At 31.4% G+C, this 20,029-nt stretch overlaps 4 protein-coding genes and 1 long non-coding RNA gene across 8 annotated transcripts in view; 1 reads left to right on the top strand and 4 right to left on the bottom strand.

The window, feature by feature from the left end:
- LOC102607121 (multiple organellar RNA editing factor 1, mitochondrial-like) overlaps positions 1-13,734 on the bottom strand; it is a 74,946-nt gene extending 61,212 nt beyond the window's left edge. The window contains exon 1 of the mRNA XM_052442346.1: positions 13,379-13,734. Coding sequence (XP_052298306.1) covers positions 13,379-13,464 — 86 coding nt within the window. The 5' untranslated portion in view covers positions 13,465-13,734. The remainder of the gene's footprint in view (positions 1-13,378) is intronic.
- The window catches only part of LOC102607619 (disease resistance RPP8-like protein 3), a 119,232-nt gene that overhangs the window by 37,130 nt on the left and 62,073 nt on the right, over positions 1-20,029 (bottom strand). Inside the window, exon 5 of one of the 4 annotated variants that reach the window (XM_052442327.1) lies at positions 11,733-12,098. The exons of 1 other annotated variant lie outside the window; for it this stretch is intronic. The gene's annotated coding sequence lies outside the window, so the exon portion shown is untranslated. 2 more of the 4 variants (XM_052442323.1, XM_052442333.1) reach the window with 2 other exon arrangements.
- Positions 1,139-3,103, top strand: LOC127902643 (uncharacterized). Its single transcript, XR_008055073.1, has 2 exons — positions 1,139-1,652; positions 1,740-3,103. It is a non-coding gene; the product is annotated as an uncharacterized LOC127902643 (long non-coding RNA).
- LOC127902642 (disease resistance protein RPP8-like) overlaps positions 13,206-20,029 on the bottom strand; it is a 43,929-nt gene continuing 37,105 nt past the window's right edge. The window contains exon 2 of the mRNA XM_052442347.1: positions 13,206-13,846. The gene's annotated coding sequence lies outside the window, so the exon portion shown is untranslated. The remainder of the gene's footprint in view (positions 13,847-20,029) is intronic.
- LOC102608398 (disease resistance RPP8-like protein 3) lies at positions 15,620-18,687 on the bottom strand. The gene is made up of 2 exons (XM_052442322.1): positions 15,915-18,687; positions 15,620-15,751 (listed from the first exon to the last, which is right to left on the bottom strand). Exon 1 carries the CDS (start codon positions 18,490-18,492, stop codon positions 15,928-15,930), a length of 2,565 nt encoding a protein of 854 aa, XP_052298282.1. The 5' UTR covers positions 18,493-18,687; the 3' UTR covers positions 15,620-15,751; positions 15,915-15,927.

The raw sequence follows: 20,029 nt of genomic DNA on the forward strand, positions 1-20,029 counted from the left end.
ATTGCCCATTAAAGTTAAACTATGTTACCCAGCTCCATGCACATACATCAAATGTTTAGGTAGTTTTACAAAATGACAACAGCATGCCAAAACTTGATGTTGTCATATTCGACATTTCAAATTGAAAAATATGCAAGCAATCTTCAGTGAACATTACGTGTTTATTGAATAATTTAAATGGCCAGTAAATCAACAGTCCGTGAGTTTTAAATCTATTATGACTTAATGTATCTTTCTGTATTCGTACACAGGTTATATTATCATAGTTTAAAATTTTAATATTATTTTAAATGTTAAAAATACTTTAATGCTATTAGTCTACTACACAGGTTATATTATTTATATTATATTTGTATTAATTAAAACTTTTAATGTAAATTTTCTAATTACTATATTAAAATTGTATTATGGTTAAGAAAAAGTTTTGGCATTTCTTCTTGAAAATTTGAGGGTTTTCCAAATTCTAAGGGTATAGGTTTGAAAATTTAACGATCTTTAACTTAATGAAACAAAAGAGGGAAATCAAGAACTATTCAATTTTGTATTTTTTGTTTGTAATTCAAAAAATACATCCACCAAACAAGTTTTACGCATTAATGCTGTCATAAAACGAAAAACAGTTTGCCAAAAAATGGTACCAAACATGTCCTTAATGTCTCACATGATTTCTTAGTAAGTCCATATTAGATATATTTATACATTTTAGGTATTTTAGTTATAAAAGAAGTTGGTCCTCCCCCTGTTTATAAAAAATAACTTTATTTCGAGATTGCCCCTAAACTCTTACATAGAATTAGTGTAATGTTAAGAGAGAGTAACACAGTTTTCCATTACCATCTTTGAAAATCGAAAGATATGGATGCGTGCATTTAAGAGTTATCGTGAAAATCATACAATTCAATTTCCTGACATATATATTTATGCACGTATGCCAAAAGAATAAATAGACAGAAAGTAAATTTACAGTCCTCACTTCCTCACAATTGTTAACGCGAAGATGCATTACAACTGTGAACTGTCACTACTTTAGCCTTTTAAAAAAAAAAAAAAAAATTATAGTGTGATGGAGACATCAAGGATGAGCATAAAAGTTAAAGATGACTCATTTTCTTTTTAAAGTGCTCTGCTGAGAGCCAAACTTCCTTTGGCTAATTAATTTAGAAGTAAAGCAGAGAATGAAGTCCTAGATGCCTTCTGAAATTAGAAATACATTTTATATGCTTTAATTATGATTATTTGGTAGACTAAAGACCTAAAAGATATGTCAAAAGTACAAAACAGAGCGATTAAAGAAAAAAAAGAAAAAAAAACAGAGTATTTGTGACGTAGAATAACAATTGGTAAATAAATCCGAAATATTTGAGTTGTTAAAAGCAAATATAATAGAGACGGTAAGAGAGATGCAGAGACAGAAAATTTATATTTTCATTATGATTGAGCGAGCGAAAGCCATTACTTGGCTCCAAAGAAGGACAAGAGAAGTTTAAAAAGTGAAGCCAATTTCAACAATGCAAATTCTTCCTATCCTATAGCTATATATATATACATGCACGCACCCCATTTGTCTCAGCAACACTACAAAACAACATTCTAAGATCACCTACCTTATCACAACAATGGAGCTGTCGCGGATAAGCCGCCTGAGAAGTCAAGTAAATGCACTAACTCAATTAACCAATTATTGGCCCTCAGAGCTTCTAATAATATTTTTTTTTTTCCTATTCTTGTTTAATTTACAGGTGAATAAGTTAGTGCCACTTCTCATAGTGGTGGCATTACTGAGCCAAAGAGGAGCTGAGAGCAGAAAGGCAAGAAGACTAACACTCATTTGAGTACAATGCTATTCATTTTCGATGCTTTCAAACGAGATTCTTTTAATTCTTCTGGTGTCTGCAGCCCCGGCTCTTCTTATAAACCTCCATCCCACATCTGCACTACGAACAAGTTGACTGAAATTAAATAATGTTGGAGATGAAGGGTGAGCCGTCAACTTGTTAAAAAAAAACTCATGTATAATATTATCAATAATATAAAATATATAATAATTATTACAAAGAATTATAAATTAGAAAAATTAATTATTTTACAATCTATTTCTTAAGTAAGATAAATCTCGTAATAAGTTAAGTTATAACATAAAAAATAGTTTCAATTCATAATCATTTAAGAAGTCATTTAATAATAAAATCTTTCTTTTGATCAGGTGGTCATGCCATAGAGTATCATCTATATTCGTGGTGATATTATTATTACTCAGTATCCTCAAAAAACACGATTTAACATTTAAAGAAAATTCCTGCCTTTTAAAAAGAACATGTATGCAATAGCTAGCCATACTTTATTTTACCACGACAAAATTGATGGTGATTAAATCAATTTTCTCAATTAAAGCAAATTTTTTTAAAATTGATTTAATGCACAAATATGATGAGTTTTTGTAAAAATTAGTTTTGGAAAATATAGTGAGAGAAAATGGTGACGATTATTTTTCAGATGTGCAAATAGCCTAAACATAATCTCTAATACCAATATCCATGTGCATCTTAACACCTTTCATGATATTCTTTCATTCATGGCCATTTGTTCAAGATTTGAATTTAATTATTAAATCATGTTCAATAATGTTAGAGATCCCAACAATTGAATACCAACTTAAATCCCAATGCTATGTGTCATTAACAAATGTTGTGTCAATTATTGCCCTCACATTATTGGGCTTCTTACATCATTGCTTACGTTTTATTCCATTACTCTATGTACAGTTCCTATTTTATCGCTTTGTTTCCTTTATTTGGACTTTGTCAGGCATCTTTTTATGCTGTCTGCTTTATCTTGTCGGGCATCTTGTTTATGCTGTCTGCTTTATCTTGTCGGGCATCTTCTTTATGCTGTCTGCCACTTCCATGAGTTGGTAAGCCTGCTCTATGGTTTTACTGCTACTGGGGAAACGCATAGTGCTTATTTCGTTGATGAAGTCCAGCAACAGATTTGAAGGTGCATGGCCATCCTCTGAAGTTATAAGGATGTAATTCTGGAACTTGATAATAGTTCTGAAATTCCTTTTATACAAATCTTTAGCTATGCTCCATATGGCCTTTATTCCTCTGGCTCTTCGAGTTCTGATCCAAGATTCGTTTATGTGTGGAACATTTGTATATTCTGTCCCAATTTCGACTTTAAAATTCTTTGTGAGGTGACCTACGGAAATCATATAAAAGGCTTGGTATTCTATATTCTAATAGTATTATGGGCTTATGGTGTAGAATTTTAAGTATATCGGCCTTTTTTGGGCGAACCTTGATACTTCTTTAACTAATAAGTCATCAAGGCTGGCTATTTCTTGGAGGTTTATATCAGGATATACTAAGTCTAAATATCCATATTTTGCTATTTTTCCAACAAGGAGTGGGTCTGCTCCCTTGGTAGCAATCATTCTAGGGTACACATTTTTTCCTGGTGCTTTGAAAATTGTATTATTATGAGAACAAGTGGAATATACCCATGTAAAGAATTGTTTATACTCTTCTTCTTTTGGATTTAGAGGTTTTTCCTCCTCCTCTGTATAAGGGTTGTTTATTTGGATAAACTTTTTTGGAGGATCTGATTTTGGTGACTCAATTTCTATAGATATGGTTTTACTTGGAACTGGGTCAGAGATTGGTTTATCTTCTCTGAAGGGTCCATTACTGCTTCCTATATTTATTGGGTTAATGTTTATTGGGCTTGTGTTTATAGAGACAGCCTTTGTTAGGTCGTCTATGTATGACTCTAACAAATTTATTCCTTTCTCATGGCTCTCAGAAGCCTCTTTTAAATAGTTTATTGGATCAATTATGTCAGATGCTTCAGTCTTGAGCCTTTGTATTTCGGCTTCTATTTTGCCGATGATTCTATTTACCTCGGGATTCATTCTCCAAATTCTATGTTCCTGCTTAAAAAATCTGCAAGGAAATTGTTAGTTCCTTTAATATGTACTATCTTAAAATTATAATAAGACAGATAAGCTTGCCATCTATGCAATCTTCTGTACTGGGGTTCATTTGGTAGTATTCTATTGATAAGAGAACTTACTTGAGAATTATCTGTTTATACAATAAACTATTTTTGAAGTAAAAATAATGAGAATTTTTTAATTCCCTTGTATATTGCAAGGAGTTCTTTTTCATGAACTGGATAATTTGTTTGTGCTTGGCTAAAAGTTCCACTAGTATATCGACAAATTTCATTTATATCAGTTTTAAGGATTGCTCCCCAATATAAATCAGATGCATCTGTTTGCATTACTAGTTTATCATTTTCTTCTGGTAATCTTAATGCAGGAAGATTTTTACATTCCTCCTTTAAACTTTTTACAGTTTTTGTATGTTCCTCACTCCATCCTCTAGTATTATTTTTTCTTAACAACTTTTGAAGTATATTTCTCCTTTTTGCTAATTTTTTTATAAATCCTTCTGCGTAGTTTAAACATCCTAAAATTTTTTGTATTTTTTGTTTATTTTCTAATTTATCTGGGAACTCAGTTATTTTTCTTCCTATATGACTTTGGAGTCTGATTCCATTTTTATCAAGAATCATTCCTAGAAATTCTATTTGTTTATGTTCTATAACCGCTTTTATTTTGGATAACACTATACCCTCTTTAACACATATATTAACAAATTCTTTCAAATGGTGCCTATGATCTTCTAATGTTTCTGAGGCTATTAATATATCATCAACATAAACTATAATATATGCGTAATTCCTAAATATTTTATCCATTCGACTCTGAAAAATTTGTGGGGCATTTTTTAGTCCAAAGGGCATAACTAGCCATTCGTAATGACCTTGTGGTATGCTAAAAGCTGTATAAGGAATACTATTTTCTTCCATTTTTATTTGCCAGAATCCTGACTTACAATCAAATTTTGAATAATATGTTCTATTTTTTACAAGATTTATTAATACTTCTTTATTTGGTAAAAAATATCCATCAAATTTTGTATATTTGTTTAACTCTTTATAATTTATCACCATTCTTGCTTTTCCTCTTACTTGTTCTGACCTTTTTCTAACCATGAAAGCCGGACTATTATGTGGGCTATTACTATTTCTAATAAGCTTTAAATCTAATAATTCTTTTATTTGAGTTTTAAATTCTGTTCTGTCTTCTTCAGTATACAACATGGGTTTTAATCTTATTATCCTATTTTCAGTTAATTCTATCTTTGCTTTAGGATGGTCTGGTTTCCATAATGCTAATGGGTTTTCCTTATAAACTTGTTCTAATTGTGATTTTATGGTTTCTAATTGTATATTATAGCTTTGTCCTTTTTGTATTAAATAATGTTTTTCATAAATGTTCTGACCACCACGCTGGGCTGGCTGAACTCTGTAAGGTTTAAATTCTCGAGGAATACGTAGAATATGATTACAAGGGGTTTTTAAGGTGATCATATGAGTAGTCTGTTGGTAATATTGAAACTGTTGTATAAAGTCATTACCTAAAAGGATATCACAATCCATATTATCATAATGAAAGACTTGATTGATACAGACAACTTTACTGCCTAACAATATGTCAAAGTTTAGTAAGGATAAGTTTACTTCTTGTTTATCACCTGTTATTCCAATAATTTTCAATTTTCCATTTGGTTCCCATTTTGTTGATAAAAAGGATTTCATGATAGTTATTTCACTGCCTGTATCAATTAAGGCACATGTATCTATGTCTTTTCTGTTATATTTATTTGTATATAGACAGACAGAGGATATTTTATATAAGCTTGTTTTAACATGTTTCACATACTATTTTTTGCCCATGTATAAGGAAAGTTATTTTAGTTGGTTCAATTTTATAATATTCTAGATCATTTAAAAAACTATTGCCTAGTACTATATGTTTTTCCGGATCTGTTGTCATGAATGAGTCTATATAACAGGCTACTATTATTCTAAGACCTTCTATTGTTATAGGGACTTTAACTTCTTGTTTGCATACATGTTTATTCCCATTAAAATCAGTATATTCATACGGGATCTCTTTTTCTTTTACTAAGAGTCCTTTATTTTTAGTGTGATTCATATAATTATGGCTCGTACCAGTATCTAATAGTATAGGTATTTTTGCAGTATAGTCTATTCCATTAAAGTACTGCTCAAGTATTTTTACTACATTATTTGTTGGCACGGATTTAATTAGTTGTCTATCAGTGCTTAATCTTCTAGAAGAACTTCCTCTTATTAAGGTTCTTCCAGCAAAGCTTATAGGGATAATGGAATTTTCATTATTACTATCTAAAAATTGTTTCTTATCATCTATATTTAATTCATAGTTAATAGGGATTTTATAATCTTGGATTACTGGTTCTATAAATGTTGCTATATCTTCACAATCTTTATTTATTTCAATATAAGATTTATTACCATATATTTCCCCATAATTTGAATTACAAAAACTATATAAAGCTGAGTAATGTATTTTCATTATTCTATTTCCTTCTTTCATGAGGTTCTTCTTTAATAATTTGAAATGTAGACTTAATGTCTCGTCTATATTCCTATCTTTTATATGTACACAATATCTAGGATGACAAGTAAATAATAATTTAGTGTAACACAGATTTCCTTCTATGGTTCCTAAATGTCCTATGCTAGGGTCTGTAAATCTTTGATCGTGTAACGATAAGACTATGGGGCTATCTATTCCTTCTTTGAAAAGAGATTTTATTAAGATTTGGATTTCTGCTAGATATACATATTGAATTTTTTCTTTAGTTGATTCACTTCTTATTTTTCTTAATGCTAAATCTATTGATCTTTTATTTATTAAGCTAAATCTAATATTTCCTTCTGCTTGTGTAATTGTCACAGCTTTTTCTTGTTCATAATATTCGTGTAATATTATTCTCTTTCTTTTAAACATATCTCTAAATCTATGGATTATTCCGTATTCCGGTCTTTCCATATTTAGTTTTAAAAGTTTGTTGTATTTTTCTTTGTTAAATGTAGGTACAAGACTATATCCATTTTTATTTTCTTCTTTTTCTATCTCTTCTATTTCTTCTACTTTTTCATTTTCTAATAATTCTTCTTTATTCTGACTCATTGTCTGAATCTTCTACCATATAAACTTCCTCTCCTTCATAATCTGATAAACTATTTATTTATTCTAAGTCATTTTTTATTTTTTCAAAGTCCTCTCTAAGAAGTCTGACTTTCTTTTTTGTACAATCTGTACTTATATGTCCTATTTCTCCACAATTCCAACATTTACACTTGGACTTATCTAATATTTTTCTTTGGTTTTTATATTTTCTTTTATAATATTTTCTTCCTGGTTTTCTGTATTTCTTTTAAAATTATTGTATTTTTTATATCTTTTTTCTTTGTGGTAAGACTTTCTACGTCGTTTATGAGGTACATAGCATCCCAATTGGGTAGGCATTTCCGTTTTTTCACAACATATTTTTGTTATATTTTTACTCTTTTTTATTAAACTTCTTTGGATGCATATTTCACTTAACCTTGTATTTAGGAATCTTATTCGAGCTCCTAATGTATCTGGGAGCCTATTATTGCTATTATTAGTGTATTTTTCATATTCATTAATGAAATATCCATTCCAAGGGTATGGTAATTTAGAGTAGTATAAATTCTTATAAATGTTTTGGTCTTCATGACTCATTAATTGGGTATAATAATACTTACTAAATTCACATGTATATTCTTTTACAAAGCACATATTACAAATTGTCAAATTTATTAATTTCATCCTAGCGTCTAATTTATCACTTTTTGCCTCATTTTCTGAATTTTGTAACCAATCTTCTCCTAAAAATTCAATAGCAATATATTCAATTATTCTTTCAATGCCTAATCCTTTATCTCTTCCTAGTGCTATTTTGGTTGAATCTTTTATTAATTTTTGTGTATCTTCACTTAATCCTTTCCACCAATTAAATACATTTCCTGTAAAACTTGCTATTAAAATATCGGCAAATATATTTATTTTTTCCTCTTCTGTTTCTACATTCCAGTCATCTCTAGATCCGTTAAATATAAAAAATAACTTCATTTGCATCCCCCATTCTACTAATGCTTTTCGGGAATCTATTTTGCAATCTAGGTCTAAAAATGTACCTGCATTGCTTATTGGAGTTAAATGGTCATTATTAGGTTGATATTCTTTCTTCCAAGGGGTATTTTTAACGGGTGGATAATATTCAAAAAATGGTCGATTTTTCTTTTTATTTGTTTCATACCTATGGCTTGGTTCTCCTATGTCAGGTTTTAATTCCGGACCTCCAGCAACATTCATTTTTATACAATATTCTTTTTCAAATTCTTCTAAATCACTTAGATTAATATCACTAAATTTTTCTGTTAATTCTTCTAATGTATTTTCCATTATTCTGAATCACTAGGTGTAACTTCTTTTATTTCTAATTTTTCTTTGCCTTTTTCTTTACTTTTTAATTCTGCTTTTAGTATTTCTGTTTCCTCTAATATTTTTGGGTATTGGGTTTTTATAAACCAGTCATCATAACTTCCTACTTGTGGTTTTATTACAGGCTTTTTAAAGCTCGTTCCAATTATTCCTGACTTTAACATTTCAAGTTTTTCTACTTTTTTATTTTTCTTTTGGGTTATTTGTATTGTAGATAATTCTACTTTTATTTTTCCTATTTCTTGTTTAATTTCTTTTATTTCTTCTTTAAGATTTAAAAGGATCTCTTTTAACTCTATCAATGTAGTTTCCATTAAGTCTAAGGATTTCAGTTGATATTTTACTTTTAGGATGTTACTTACATCAAATATAAGTTAAGCGTTGCCTTTATTTTGAGCATTAGTGATCTTGTCTGGACTACTCCAATTATTGACGTAACTCCAGTGGCTGCATCCACTGGAAAAAGTGGATGAGAACATTTTTTTTCATAAAGGTAACTGCTCCAATTATTGACATAATTGATGGTGCTTAAATTAATTTTTTTTTTAATTTAAAGAATTTTGCTTTAAAAAATAATTAATATCAAAACGCCTTCAATGTTGTTACCGCCACAAGCCCAGTTAGAGGACTCATTAAAAATTTTAGAATTTTTAGGCCGGGAAAGCGTAGTATTAAACATCAGAAAGCAAAGGTTGTTATGTCGAAGAATTGATGTCGATAAAATTTTATTTTAGTTTTCGGGAAAAACAAAAAAATTTGTTGAATGTTGACAAGCAAGAAAATATTTTTTTATACTTTACAATCTGCTATACATATTCTATCATATTAAAGTAATTTTAATAATATATGGAAACATAATTTTATAATAAATAAATTAAAATTACTTTGAATTATTGAATATTACAAAAAGATAATTTTAATATTATTAATAGGAAAACATATTTTATTTGTAAAATCTTTTTAATACACAAATTCATTTAAAATCTTTATAATAAATACAAATATAAATTAAAAAATATCATAATTTAAATTTTTTAATAGTATTTAAATATTAAAAATACTTTAATGTTATTAATCTACTACATAAAATATATTATTTATATTATATTCGTATTGATTAAAACGTTTTAAAGTCAAATTTTTAATTAGTGCATTCAAAGGTGTAAAAGATTTTAGTATTATTTTTAAAAAATTTCAGGATATGAATGATAATTTTTTCAAATTTTAAAGATGTAAAAATCTTTTTTTCTGATAATTTATTTCACTTTTAAGAGAATCCGAAAACGTTAATTTAACATTCTTTACCTTTGTGAAAAAAGTGAAAATCAAGAACTATTCAATTTTGTTTTTATTTGTAATTCAAAAACTTTATTCATTTTCGATGCTTTTCAAAAGAGATTCCTTTAAATCCTTTTGGTGTCTGTAGCTCCTGCTATTCTCATAAATCTCCATCCCACATCTACACTATCAAACAAGTTGATGGAAATTCTTATAAAAAAAAAAACAGAAACAAGTTGATGGAAATTGATCAATTGCTTTTTGAAGTGGACCCATTGAGTCATGTTCATTTCTGGTCATTGTCTACTCTTTCTATCAGCCATTTATTTTGACCATTTGCGATCTTACCTGGACCTACTCCAATTATTGTTGTAACTCCAAAGGTTGCATCTACAGTTGAATGTAAGATAGTGAAAGCTCTTCTCTCAGAAAAGAGAGGGACCTTTCTCTGTTTCTCCGTTGCAACATGCTAGTATAAATTTCTCTACCTTACAGTTTATACGGTCTTGCTGTTAATGAATTCGCTGAGGCATCCAATCTGAGTGAAGTAATTGTGGGTGAAAAATAAATAAAGGATATGAGAACGTAGCTGAAATGCTGAAGGGGCTATTAAAGAAGAGTGTCACTCGATCACAATCACATTGATGCACAACTCACTCGTGGCAAATTTCGACTATACGTACTGCAAATTCAGCCAAACCATACATGCATGAACAAAACTAAAATGTAGTTCTAATCACAACTGCAGTTATGATGTTTACCCCTCTGATTTTTCTTCAAAACAAATTCAGTTCAAAACAATAATCAAAATAGCCACATTTTGTTCGTCAAAATAAATGCCCAAATTTTCAATTAACAAATCATCTTCTCTAAACTAAAAAGCCCACATCTCTAAAATCAATCTACATAATGTTGGACATGAGGGGTGAATTGTTAACTCAGTAAAAAAAACTCATGCATAATATTACTAATAATATAAAATATATATTAATCATTATAAAGAATCATAAATTAGAAAAATTAATCATTTTATAATTTATTACACAAGTAAGATAAATCTCATAATAAGTTATAACATAAAAAAAACATTATCAATATATAATCATTTAAGAAGTCATTTAACAATAAAATCGTTCTTTGATCAGTTGGTCATGTCACATAGTATCATCTATATTTATGGTGATAATATTATTACTCGGTATTATAAAAAAACATGATTTAACATTTAGAGGAAATTCTTGCCTTTTTAAAAAAACATGTATGCAACAGCTACCCATACTTTATCTTACCATGACAAATATTTTCTCAATGAAAGAAAATTTTTTAAAAATTGATTTAATGCACAAATATGATGATTTTTGCAAAAATTAGTTTTGGAAAAAATAGTGAGAGAAAATAGTGACGATTATTGTTTAAATGTATAAATAGCCTAAACATAATCCTTAATACCAATATCCTAACGCATCTTATCATCTTTCATGATATTCTTTCATTTATGTCCATTGGTTCAAGATTTGAATTTGATCATTAAATCATGTTCAATAATATTAGAGATTCTAATAAATGAGTACCAACTTAAATCCCAATGTTATGTGTCATTGACCAATTTTGTGTCATTTTGTTATTAACTAGGTGATGAATTTCTAGTTGATAAAATCACTTAAAAATATCTTAAAAATCAGACAATAGTTGAATTAATTTTTCCAAGTTAACTGCTCAAGATGCTCTATTATAAATGATACCCTAATTATATTCATAAAAAATGATATATTTTTTGTGGTGTTGATAATGCGATTATCATTCAACATTTTAAAATGTCAAAACATATGGAAGATGGTTGTAAATTGATTGAATGAAAATATTTCAGTGAAGTCTCAAAAATTTGGTACTTGTTGTCTTATCGAAAGTTCTCTAAATTATATTCGTGGCACAGCCACTATCCAAACCATACAAGTCCAAAGCTATCCAAACCATACCTGCAAGTCCGGGGCTTAAATGGAGTACTTCTAAGCAAAAAAACATTGACTAAAATAGAATATATACATACATACATACCAGCATATTCAAAATAGCAAAAGGAGTGCAAAAGTTAAAGTTTGTAGACAACATTGCAACCATAGCATGTTTATAGCAAATCCTCAAAATCTGCTAAATAAAACAATGCCCTGTCTCATGAATCAATGCTGAATTAAAATTGAAACTGAAAGTCTGGATGGTGTTGTTTGTTGAGAATGTCAAATAAAACGGCATTGAAGGAAGTTTTCAAAGGCAGAATCCGCACTTGTCAAAGGGATGATCTGCACTTGTCAAAGACACGATCCGCGCCGAACGGATCGACACATTTCCTTCCGTATTCACATATGTAATCTTTGAAAAAATATAGCTTCTGCATCTATAAATAACGCTCAGTGTATAATGTTTTATTCAAGAAATAAAAACAAGTTTCTACATGGTATCAGAGCCATGAATGCGCTCAAGTTTCTTCAAGTTTCGCTGCTCTGTTTGTCACAAAAACAGAGGAAACCAAATTCGTCCCACAACCATTTTTTCCACCATTTTCTTCCTTAAAATCATTCCTAACATTACAGAAATCCATGCCGATCAAAAAACATGAAAGACAAATTACACATGTGCAGTAACCAATGATCATATTTCGTTCCTGTCAAACACAATGCATCTGAGCAAAACATTGGAAGCCAACACCAGAATACATATGAATAAACAATTAAAGATAGAGAAAAAAGGCTTAAACCTTGGGGGAAAAAAGTGAAAAAACATGAAAGACAAATTACACATGTGCAGTAACCATCGAACTTATCAGTGACAGCTGCATCTATTACATTGCTCCATCAACACAATGGCAAACCACCAGTTTCAAATTGAGGATAGCTATCGAGAATGAGAAAGTGTCCAAAACGTCATAAATAGACATGTTCCTATTGTGCATAATTTACATTATAGGCAAATATTCTTATACCATCAAAGGCAAAACATGACACTAACAATTGATCCCCCCCACCCGCACCCCCCCCCCCCCCCCCCCCCCCCCCACCAACCAAAAAAAAAAAGGAAATAACAATACAGAAAAGATTGAAACAGATAAGGCTACACTGAGCACAGGATGCCATGAAACATAATCCAGGAACCAAATTAATAAAAAAGGAAGCCAAACCATTATTTAACAATCTGTTTTGTATTTGGGAAAGTCTGATAAAATCTACTGAGGGATAATTAGAGAACCTCAACTATTAATCACACCTCATAAATGAACTAACATTAACCATCTACCATCCCCACGTCACACAAACATTCTCTATACTTCCATATTCAATTGGGGTTTTTTTTTCTTTTTTCTTTTTTTTTGGGGGGGGGGGGGGGCGGGAAGCTATCAATTTTCTAAGCTTGCTTAGCTTCTGTGTGGGACTGAAATGCTGATTTCGAATCACTAACAGTAAAATTGGAAGCTCATGAAAAAACAGTTTTATCTCAAAATTACATCTCGATATAAATTCTCTTTTCATTTCCTTCAACTTTCTAATTAAGCTTAAAAAATGTACCTTCAACCACAAAGGGGTTTAAAATTTAAAATATAAAAAATAAATTCAGATAACAATAATTAATTTAATTAAAAATATAAATAGAGTTACAGAGAAAGAGAAAATAGAGAAAGACCTAATGTTGAGTCCTTTGGCGCATGTCTCTTCATAGGTCCAAACCATTTCTTCGGGCGTGGGTTTCGGGTCTTTAGGAAACTCCATAGTGATAAGCCAGTGATTGTAATCGCAACCCTCGAACAGAATCGTGTCGGGTATGATCTCGTCGCCGTCCTTATACAAGTGGTACGTCTTGTTACCCGACGGCGTAGACGAGAGGGAGATCGTCGGGGACAATCTGAACGGCCGACGCCGATGAAATGGAAGGGTTTACCAGAGGAGTGGATGCGAAGAGTGCAGGGACCGCCGCAGAGAGAGAGCGGCGGAGAGCGGCGACGGACGGTAGTCGGTATGGGCCATTGCTTGCGCGTCGGTAATTGTCTCGAGTGAGAGAGTGAAGGGTTTTGTTTAGGGTTTTGGGAAATGAAAAATGCAAATGTTTGATTTTGTTGCTAGAAACTTCTTCTGCCGCTGCCTTTTATTTTCGCTATAATAATAATAATAATTTGTTAATAAAATATTTTCTTAAAAAAGATAAATTTCTACGACAAAATTTATATTAAATCAAATTGTAAAAATGTCTATTAGGGTTAATTTCTCCTTAATATTATTATTAGTAGAAGTAGATTTTCGAATTAGTCTTGATATATTTCAGAGTTGTATTATAAATGTATATGTATCTGGATTGCAATTGTATTTTTAAAAAATATAATTTTTTTAATTATTGCACAATAAATGTAGAAAGTGTCTATAAAATAATATTATTAGAACTATGAAAAGATATTATTTTAGAGTAGTTATTTATTTATTTTTGAATAAATAATTTATTAATTTATTGATAAATTAATATTTATTAATTTAAAGAGAGATTTTTTTTTTGTGGGTTTTAAGAAGAGTTTTGTTGGTATATGTATAAACTTATAAAGAAATACAAAAAATGCTTCCTCAAGTCAATAATATTTACTTTAATTCATAATAATATAGTTTAATCAAGAAACTTGTAATTATACTATATCTTTCTTTCTTTGTTCAGTTTGGTGGGACATTGTGATAAATCATTGGATTAAAATGCATTTGTAAATGAAAACTTGTTAAAACCTAATTTATTTGGGAAAAACATATTATTTACTCTTTTTTTTTCCCGCTCTCTGACAATTGAGGTATGGGTCAAGCTTGAAAGTATCTTAAAATCAGACAACAATTTAACGATTTTTTGTTTTTAGATAACTGCTAGTATGCTCTACAATGATAAGTGATAACCTAGGTGTTTGCATTAATTATGATTCAACAATTTAAAAAATGAAAACATATGGAAGACGGCCGCAATTAAATTTATTGTATGAAAATATTTCAATGAAATTTTAAAAATTTAGTACTTGTTATCTTATCGAGAGTTTTTTAAATTATATTACTACTTGAACTTGACTGCTTTTGTATTGAATTCCTAGCGTTGCCATTGCTTCTACTCAAAAGCCATTTAAGTTTGTGTAAGCTACCTGTAGTTTGAACAACAATTTTCTAGATGAATTTTTTCCTACATGCTTGTTCTCGTATGACCCAAAATCCTGCTACATGAGTTGTATTAGAAATTAATCAACTGGGTTACAATTATGCATCCCCACCAATATTCAAGCAATCTACAGAAACATTTCTTGAGGAAAGAAACTCATATCGCCACTAGGCTTTTAATGAGGCTCATTTTTATGAATCTGGATGGCATTAGATATCTCTCCGAATATTGGTGGGAGTATATCGCTGATCTCTGGGCTATACTACAAAGTGTATGTACGTTGACTCTCAATAAATACAAACGATTCTCTGATCTGATTCAAAACATCAGTGCATGCATCATTTTAACGAGAGAGAATATTCTAAGAACGAAATTGAACGTGCAATCAGCAACTAAAATGAAGCCAGAAATGTACACGCATGAGGAAGTTTTCCTAGAAGATTGATATTTCTTTAACTAGCAAACCATGCAAGTCCGGGGCTTAAATGGAGTACTTGTAAGCATAAAACATTACTCAAAACACAGTATTGACACACACACACACCCCTACATACATACCAGCAAATTCGAAATAGAAAAAGGAGTGCAACTATTCAAGTTTGTAGACAATATTGCAACCATGGCATATTAAAGCAAATCCTTGAAATCAGCTAAACAAAACAATGCCCTGTCTCATGAATCGATGCTCAATTAAAATTGAAATTGAAAGTCCGGCTGGTGTTGTTTCCCTCTCCAGTTTTTCCTACATAAGTAAAGGGAAATGGGAATCGTAAATGAAAATCTGCTTTGACAGTTCTTATTAGATAGATATAAAAAGATCTTTCTTTGTTTCTCTGCTGTAATTTGTGGCTATCCCACTCTGTTTTGCCACCCAAGCTGAGTCTATGTTGAGGCATAATTTTGACATCAGAAGCAATCTCAATTAGTTTGGCACTTTTATGACCTCCTTGAAGGTTTTACGATAAACATAAATCTACTGAGAAAGTGGGAAAAAAAAAGAAAATGCATATAAAAATATGAGTTATCAGATAAGATTAAAACTCACCCAATTCAATCCATCAGATTCCGTAAGGATATAACTGGATATCATACCGCCACTCCATATCCTCGAAAGTCCGTAGTCCTTGTCTCAACTGTGTCTGGGGCCAGTGTAAGTCCAATTTGCGCAAGCTCTCTATGCACCACAGCTCTTCTGGAAGCTTTCTCAAGTAAGCACATGGGTTGACAATTAAGCTTTCAAGTTTCGGCATTGCTCCTGCCCCCATCGTCCACTCATCTAGCCAATACATTGATTTCAGGTGCAAAACCTTAAGTTCCGGAAAGCTACTCAAGCCAACACAAGCAAGCTTTCTTCCTAAATACGAGTTCTGCTTCAGTTTCAGCACTCGAAGGAGTGGAAGATTTTCCAGAATTGGCATGGGATCCTCCATTAGCTCAGTATTTGATAAGCTCAGTTGGATCAGACTTGGGGGAAATTGGTATTCAGACAGGACCATCCGTGAGGGCTTGCTCTCATTCACCAGCTTCAAGCATTCAAGTTTGTGGAGTTCGCAAAGGCTTTTGGAAACCCCAGATTGATAGTAACTCAAATCTCCAGATATCCGAAGAGTCTGAACACTAGGTAGTCTGCCCAATATATCAGGAGTACAACTACTAGGGTTTAAAGCTGATATGAAAATGAGATTTTTCAGAGAGCTAGAATAATTTTTTGGAGGTGCGGGCAGAGTGATAGAACCAAAGTTTAGATGCATGAGTTTTTGCATCATCCAAATATCCTCTGGTGACTGATCTATGTAGCTAGATGGCATTTCTAGTGTTTCAAGGTTTAAAAGGGTGCATAGCAGTGAAGGAAGGCATTTGAGCGAAGGGATATTCAATTTCAAATACTTCAAAAGATATAAATTTTCTAATCCGGGTGGATATTGGTCCAGGACTGCAGAACCCATGTTCAATACCCGAAGGTGTTTGAACTTTTTACAAAAATTCTCGCAATCTATCAGAGCGAGATGATCGCTTGCCGAACTGTGATTCAGAAAAGATTGGAGATACATGTCAGAATGTTCTAAAGATAAAAACCCAGTCAGATCTTCGGCAATGACGCACCGTTTAACATTTGCCACTCGCTCCTCTTCCCTGTCATGCACCAAGACAAATCCGGCCTTCTCTGCCACAAAATACAATGAAGTATATACAAAACTTGGAACATAACACGCTTTAATTGTGGCTCCGGCGCTTCTCTTACTCACTTGAATGAAGCCGCGATGGATTAGTTCTTTCAAGTAATGTTCGGCAGTTTCTTCACCGTTGTATGGTATGAAACCTTCAGCTACCCACAACTGATATAATTGCTCCGTAGATATCTCAATACTTGGAAGGAAGACACACAAATAGATGAAGCAGACTTTCAAGTAAAAAGGTAACTCCATCACAGAAAAAATTTGTCTCCAAACTGTCGGAATCGCTTCGCCTTGAAGATAATTTTCTAATGGCATACTTCCATAGTGTAGGATGAAAAATTGCCACGCTTCATGCTTTAATCTGATCAATGGTCCTCCAAAGAGCACTGAATCACGCCGAATCTTCTCTCCGTTTTCCATTTCCAACGACGCAAGGAGCTGTGGATCACTGACCAACATCAATACTCTGCTTCCATTCTGATTATCAGGAAGAACTTCTTCAAGATCACTCCATATCTCACTGTCATCGAAGACATCATCAAGCACAATAAAGTACTTCCTGTTTGTTAGGTAATCTCGAAGAATAGATTTCTTCAATTGATAATCTTCCCCGATAATTACACTAACCCGAGATGGAGGCATCACCGACTTGATTATGTCATCCAATATCTTGCCAAAAACGTAGGTTATAGAAACCCTGACCCAAGCAAGACAGTCAAAATAGAACTTGACGTGGTTATTATTGTAAGTATCTGCAGCAAAAACAGTCTTGTCGAAGCCACTGCTGTCGAGAATTGCAACCACTGCAAGCCCAGATGGTCCCTCAATCAATAGATCAAACAACTCCTCCCTGCCCCTTTCAAATTCATTGATATCAAGCCGAGGTTGTCCCTCACTCAATAGGCGAATGATTTCGTTACTTTTTTCACTGATATCAAAACCATTGTCGCCGGGTGGAAGTTGTTGCATCCGATTTCTAATATCAATGATTTTAGTGTGGAGTCCAACAAGAAGAGCCATAATGATGTTGATGATTTCGTTACTTTCACTTTCGTTTTCACTGTTTTGCTGCTGCATGATGTTGATGAAGAATGTGTCAATGACTTCCTCAGAGTCACGGACAAAGTTATTGATGTCCTTCAGAATTTCAAAAATATCTGCTGTTTCAACGTCTTCTTCATCGCTTTCTTCTAAGTCCAACAGTTGCAAAAAAGGCAAAGATATTTTGGAGTCATCGAATTCTTCTCTAATGAGTTGAAACAAATGCCGAGCCATGTCAGCTTCATAATTTCCCAGCAGAGTAGTAGCAATAATTTCGGACTCCGTAAGAAGGTTTTGAAAAAGTGGAGTTAAATTTGTTGAATCTGGCAGCGGCAACGTGCCTTCTTCACCTGCTAACACCCTTTTCAACCTCTCACAAAACAGTCGGAGGTGGAATTCCAGCATATCTCCTTCTCTCTGTAGCAGCCAGAGGTATTGTTTTTTGCTCCAAGAAATATTAAAAGGATTGGTTCTATCTCAAAGTGGTTACTGGTGTAAAATTAAACGCCATGGGAGAATTTGAAAGGAAGATGCCAAGGAACTGGCGAAGTGGCTAAATTCCACAAATACGGCATTATTGCTCATTTTTAACTCAAAAAATTGATACGCGTTCATTTAGAGAAAAGTCCAAGACGCGTGCTTTTTGAAAAGAACAGGTATCCCAATCGGTATCCAACCTTTATCTTATTTAATTACTACCATGACATAATTGATGGTGCTTAAATCAATTGTTTCTTTTTTAATTTAAAGAAATTTTCATTAAAAAATATTTTAATATCAAATTGCCTTCAGTGGCGTAACTGCCTGAAGCCCAGTAACAGGACTAATTAAAAATTTTACAATTTTTGGGCATGGAAATAGTAGTATTAAACATTAGAAAGGTGAGGTTGTTCTGTTAAAGAATTGATATTGACATAATTTTATTTTGGTTTTCGTGGAAAAAAAAAATTTGTTGACAAACAAGAAAATATTTTTATATTTTAAAATTTATTATGCATATTTTATCATATTAAAGTAGTTTTAATAGTAAATAGAAACATAATATTACGATAAATAAATTAAAATTTAACTTATTTTGAATATTATAAAAAATAATTTTAATATTATTAATAGGAAGACATTGTATTAATTTAAAAATTTTTTAACCCAAAGGTTTATTTAAAATCTTTATTATAAATACAAATATAAAATTAAATATCATAATTTAAAATTTTTAATATTATTTTAAGTATGAAAAATATTTTAATATTATTAGTCTAGATCATATTACTTATATAATATTTGTATTATTAAAAATGCTTTAAAAAAGACCTTGTTGTTACTTTTTAAAAAATTGAGGGCCTGCTTGATAATTTTTTCAAAAAGAAAATGCTTGGTATATAGGAGGGGTAGAGAAACAGGACTCCCAAAATCTCTCACCCTTTTGTAATTTAAAAAGAATTAAAATATCAATAAAAAATAATAAAGAAAATAGAATTTTATCTGCTCCTTACTCCATTTTTGCAACTCTCTCACCATCTCTGTCGAGCAGCCCTCTCTCTCATTGTCTCTCACTATTTCAGGATCTCTCTCTCACTCACACAATCCTTTCCACGATTTGAAATTCTTTGGCCTTCTGCAACTCTTACAAGAAATTAACGCTTTGGTTCTCCCAAGGGTAGATTGGTTTTATTGGGAAGCTATTAATTAGAAGGAGGAAAAAGGACTATATTTAGAATATGATTTGTTGGAGAATCTCAAAGTTAATCAATTTTCAAGCCACACTTTCAATAGCCAATTGATTTAGTAACCATTAATTACTTTAATTTCCATAAATTGTAATGACAGTGCAAATGCATCTGGTTGTGATAGCTAAGGGTTAGCTTGAAGAATTAAATTTCATAAGATATTACTGGAAAATGCTTTGCAGCTAACGTGCTGCTTCCTTTGCTAGACTACAATT

This window comes from Citrus sinensis, chromosome 5 (genome assembly GCF_022201045.2).
Source record: "Citrus sinensis cultivar Valencia sweet orange chromosome 5, DVS_A1.0, whole genome shotgun sequence".
Taxonomy (NCBI): Eukaryota; Viridiplantae; Streptophyta; class Magnoliopsida; order Sapindales; family Rutaceae; genus Citrus; species Citrus sinensis.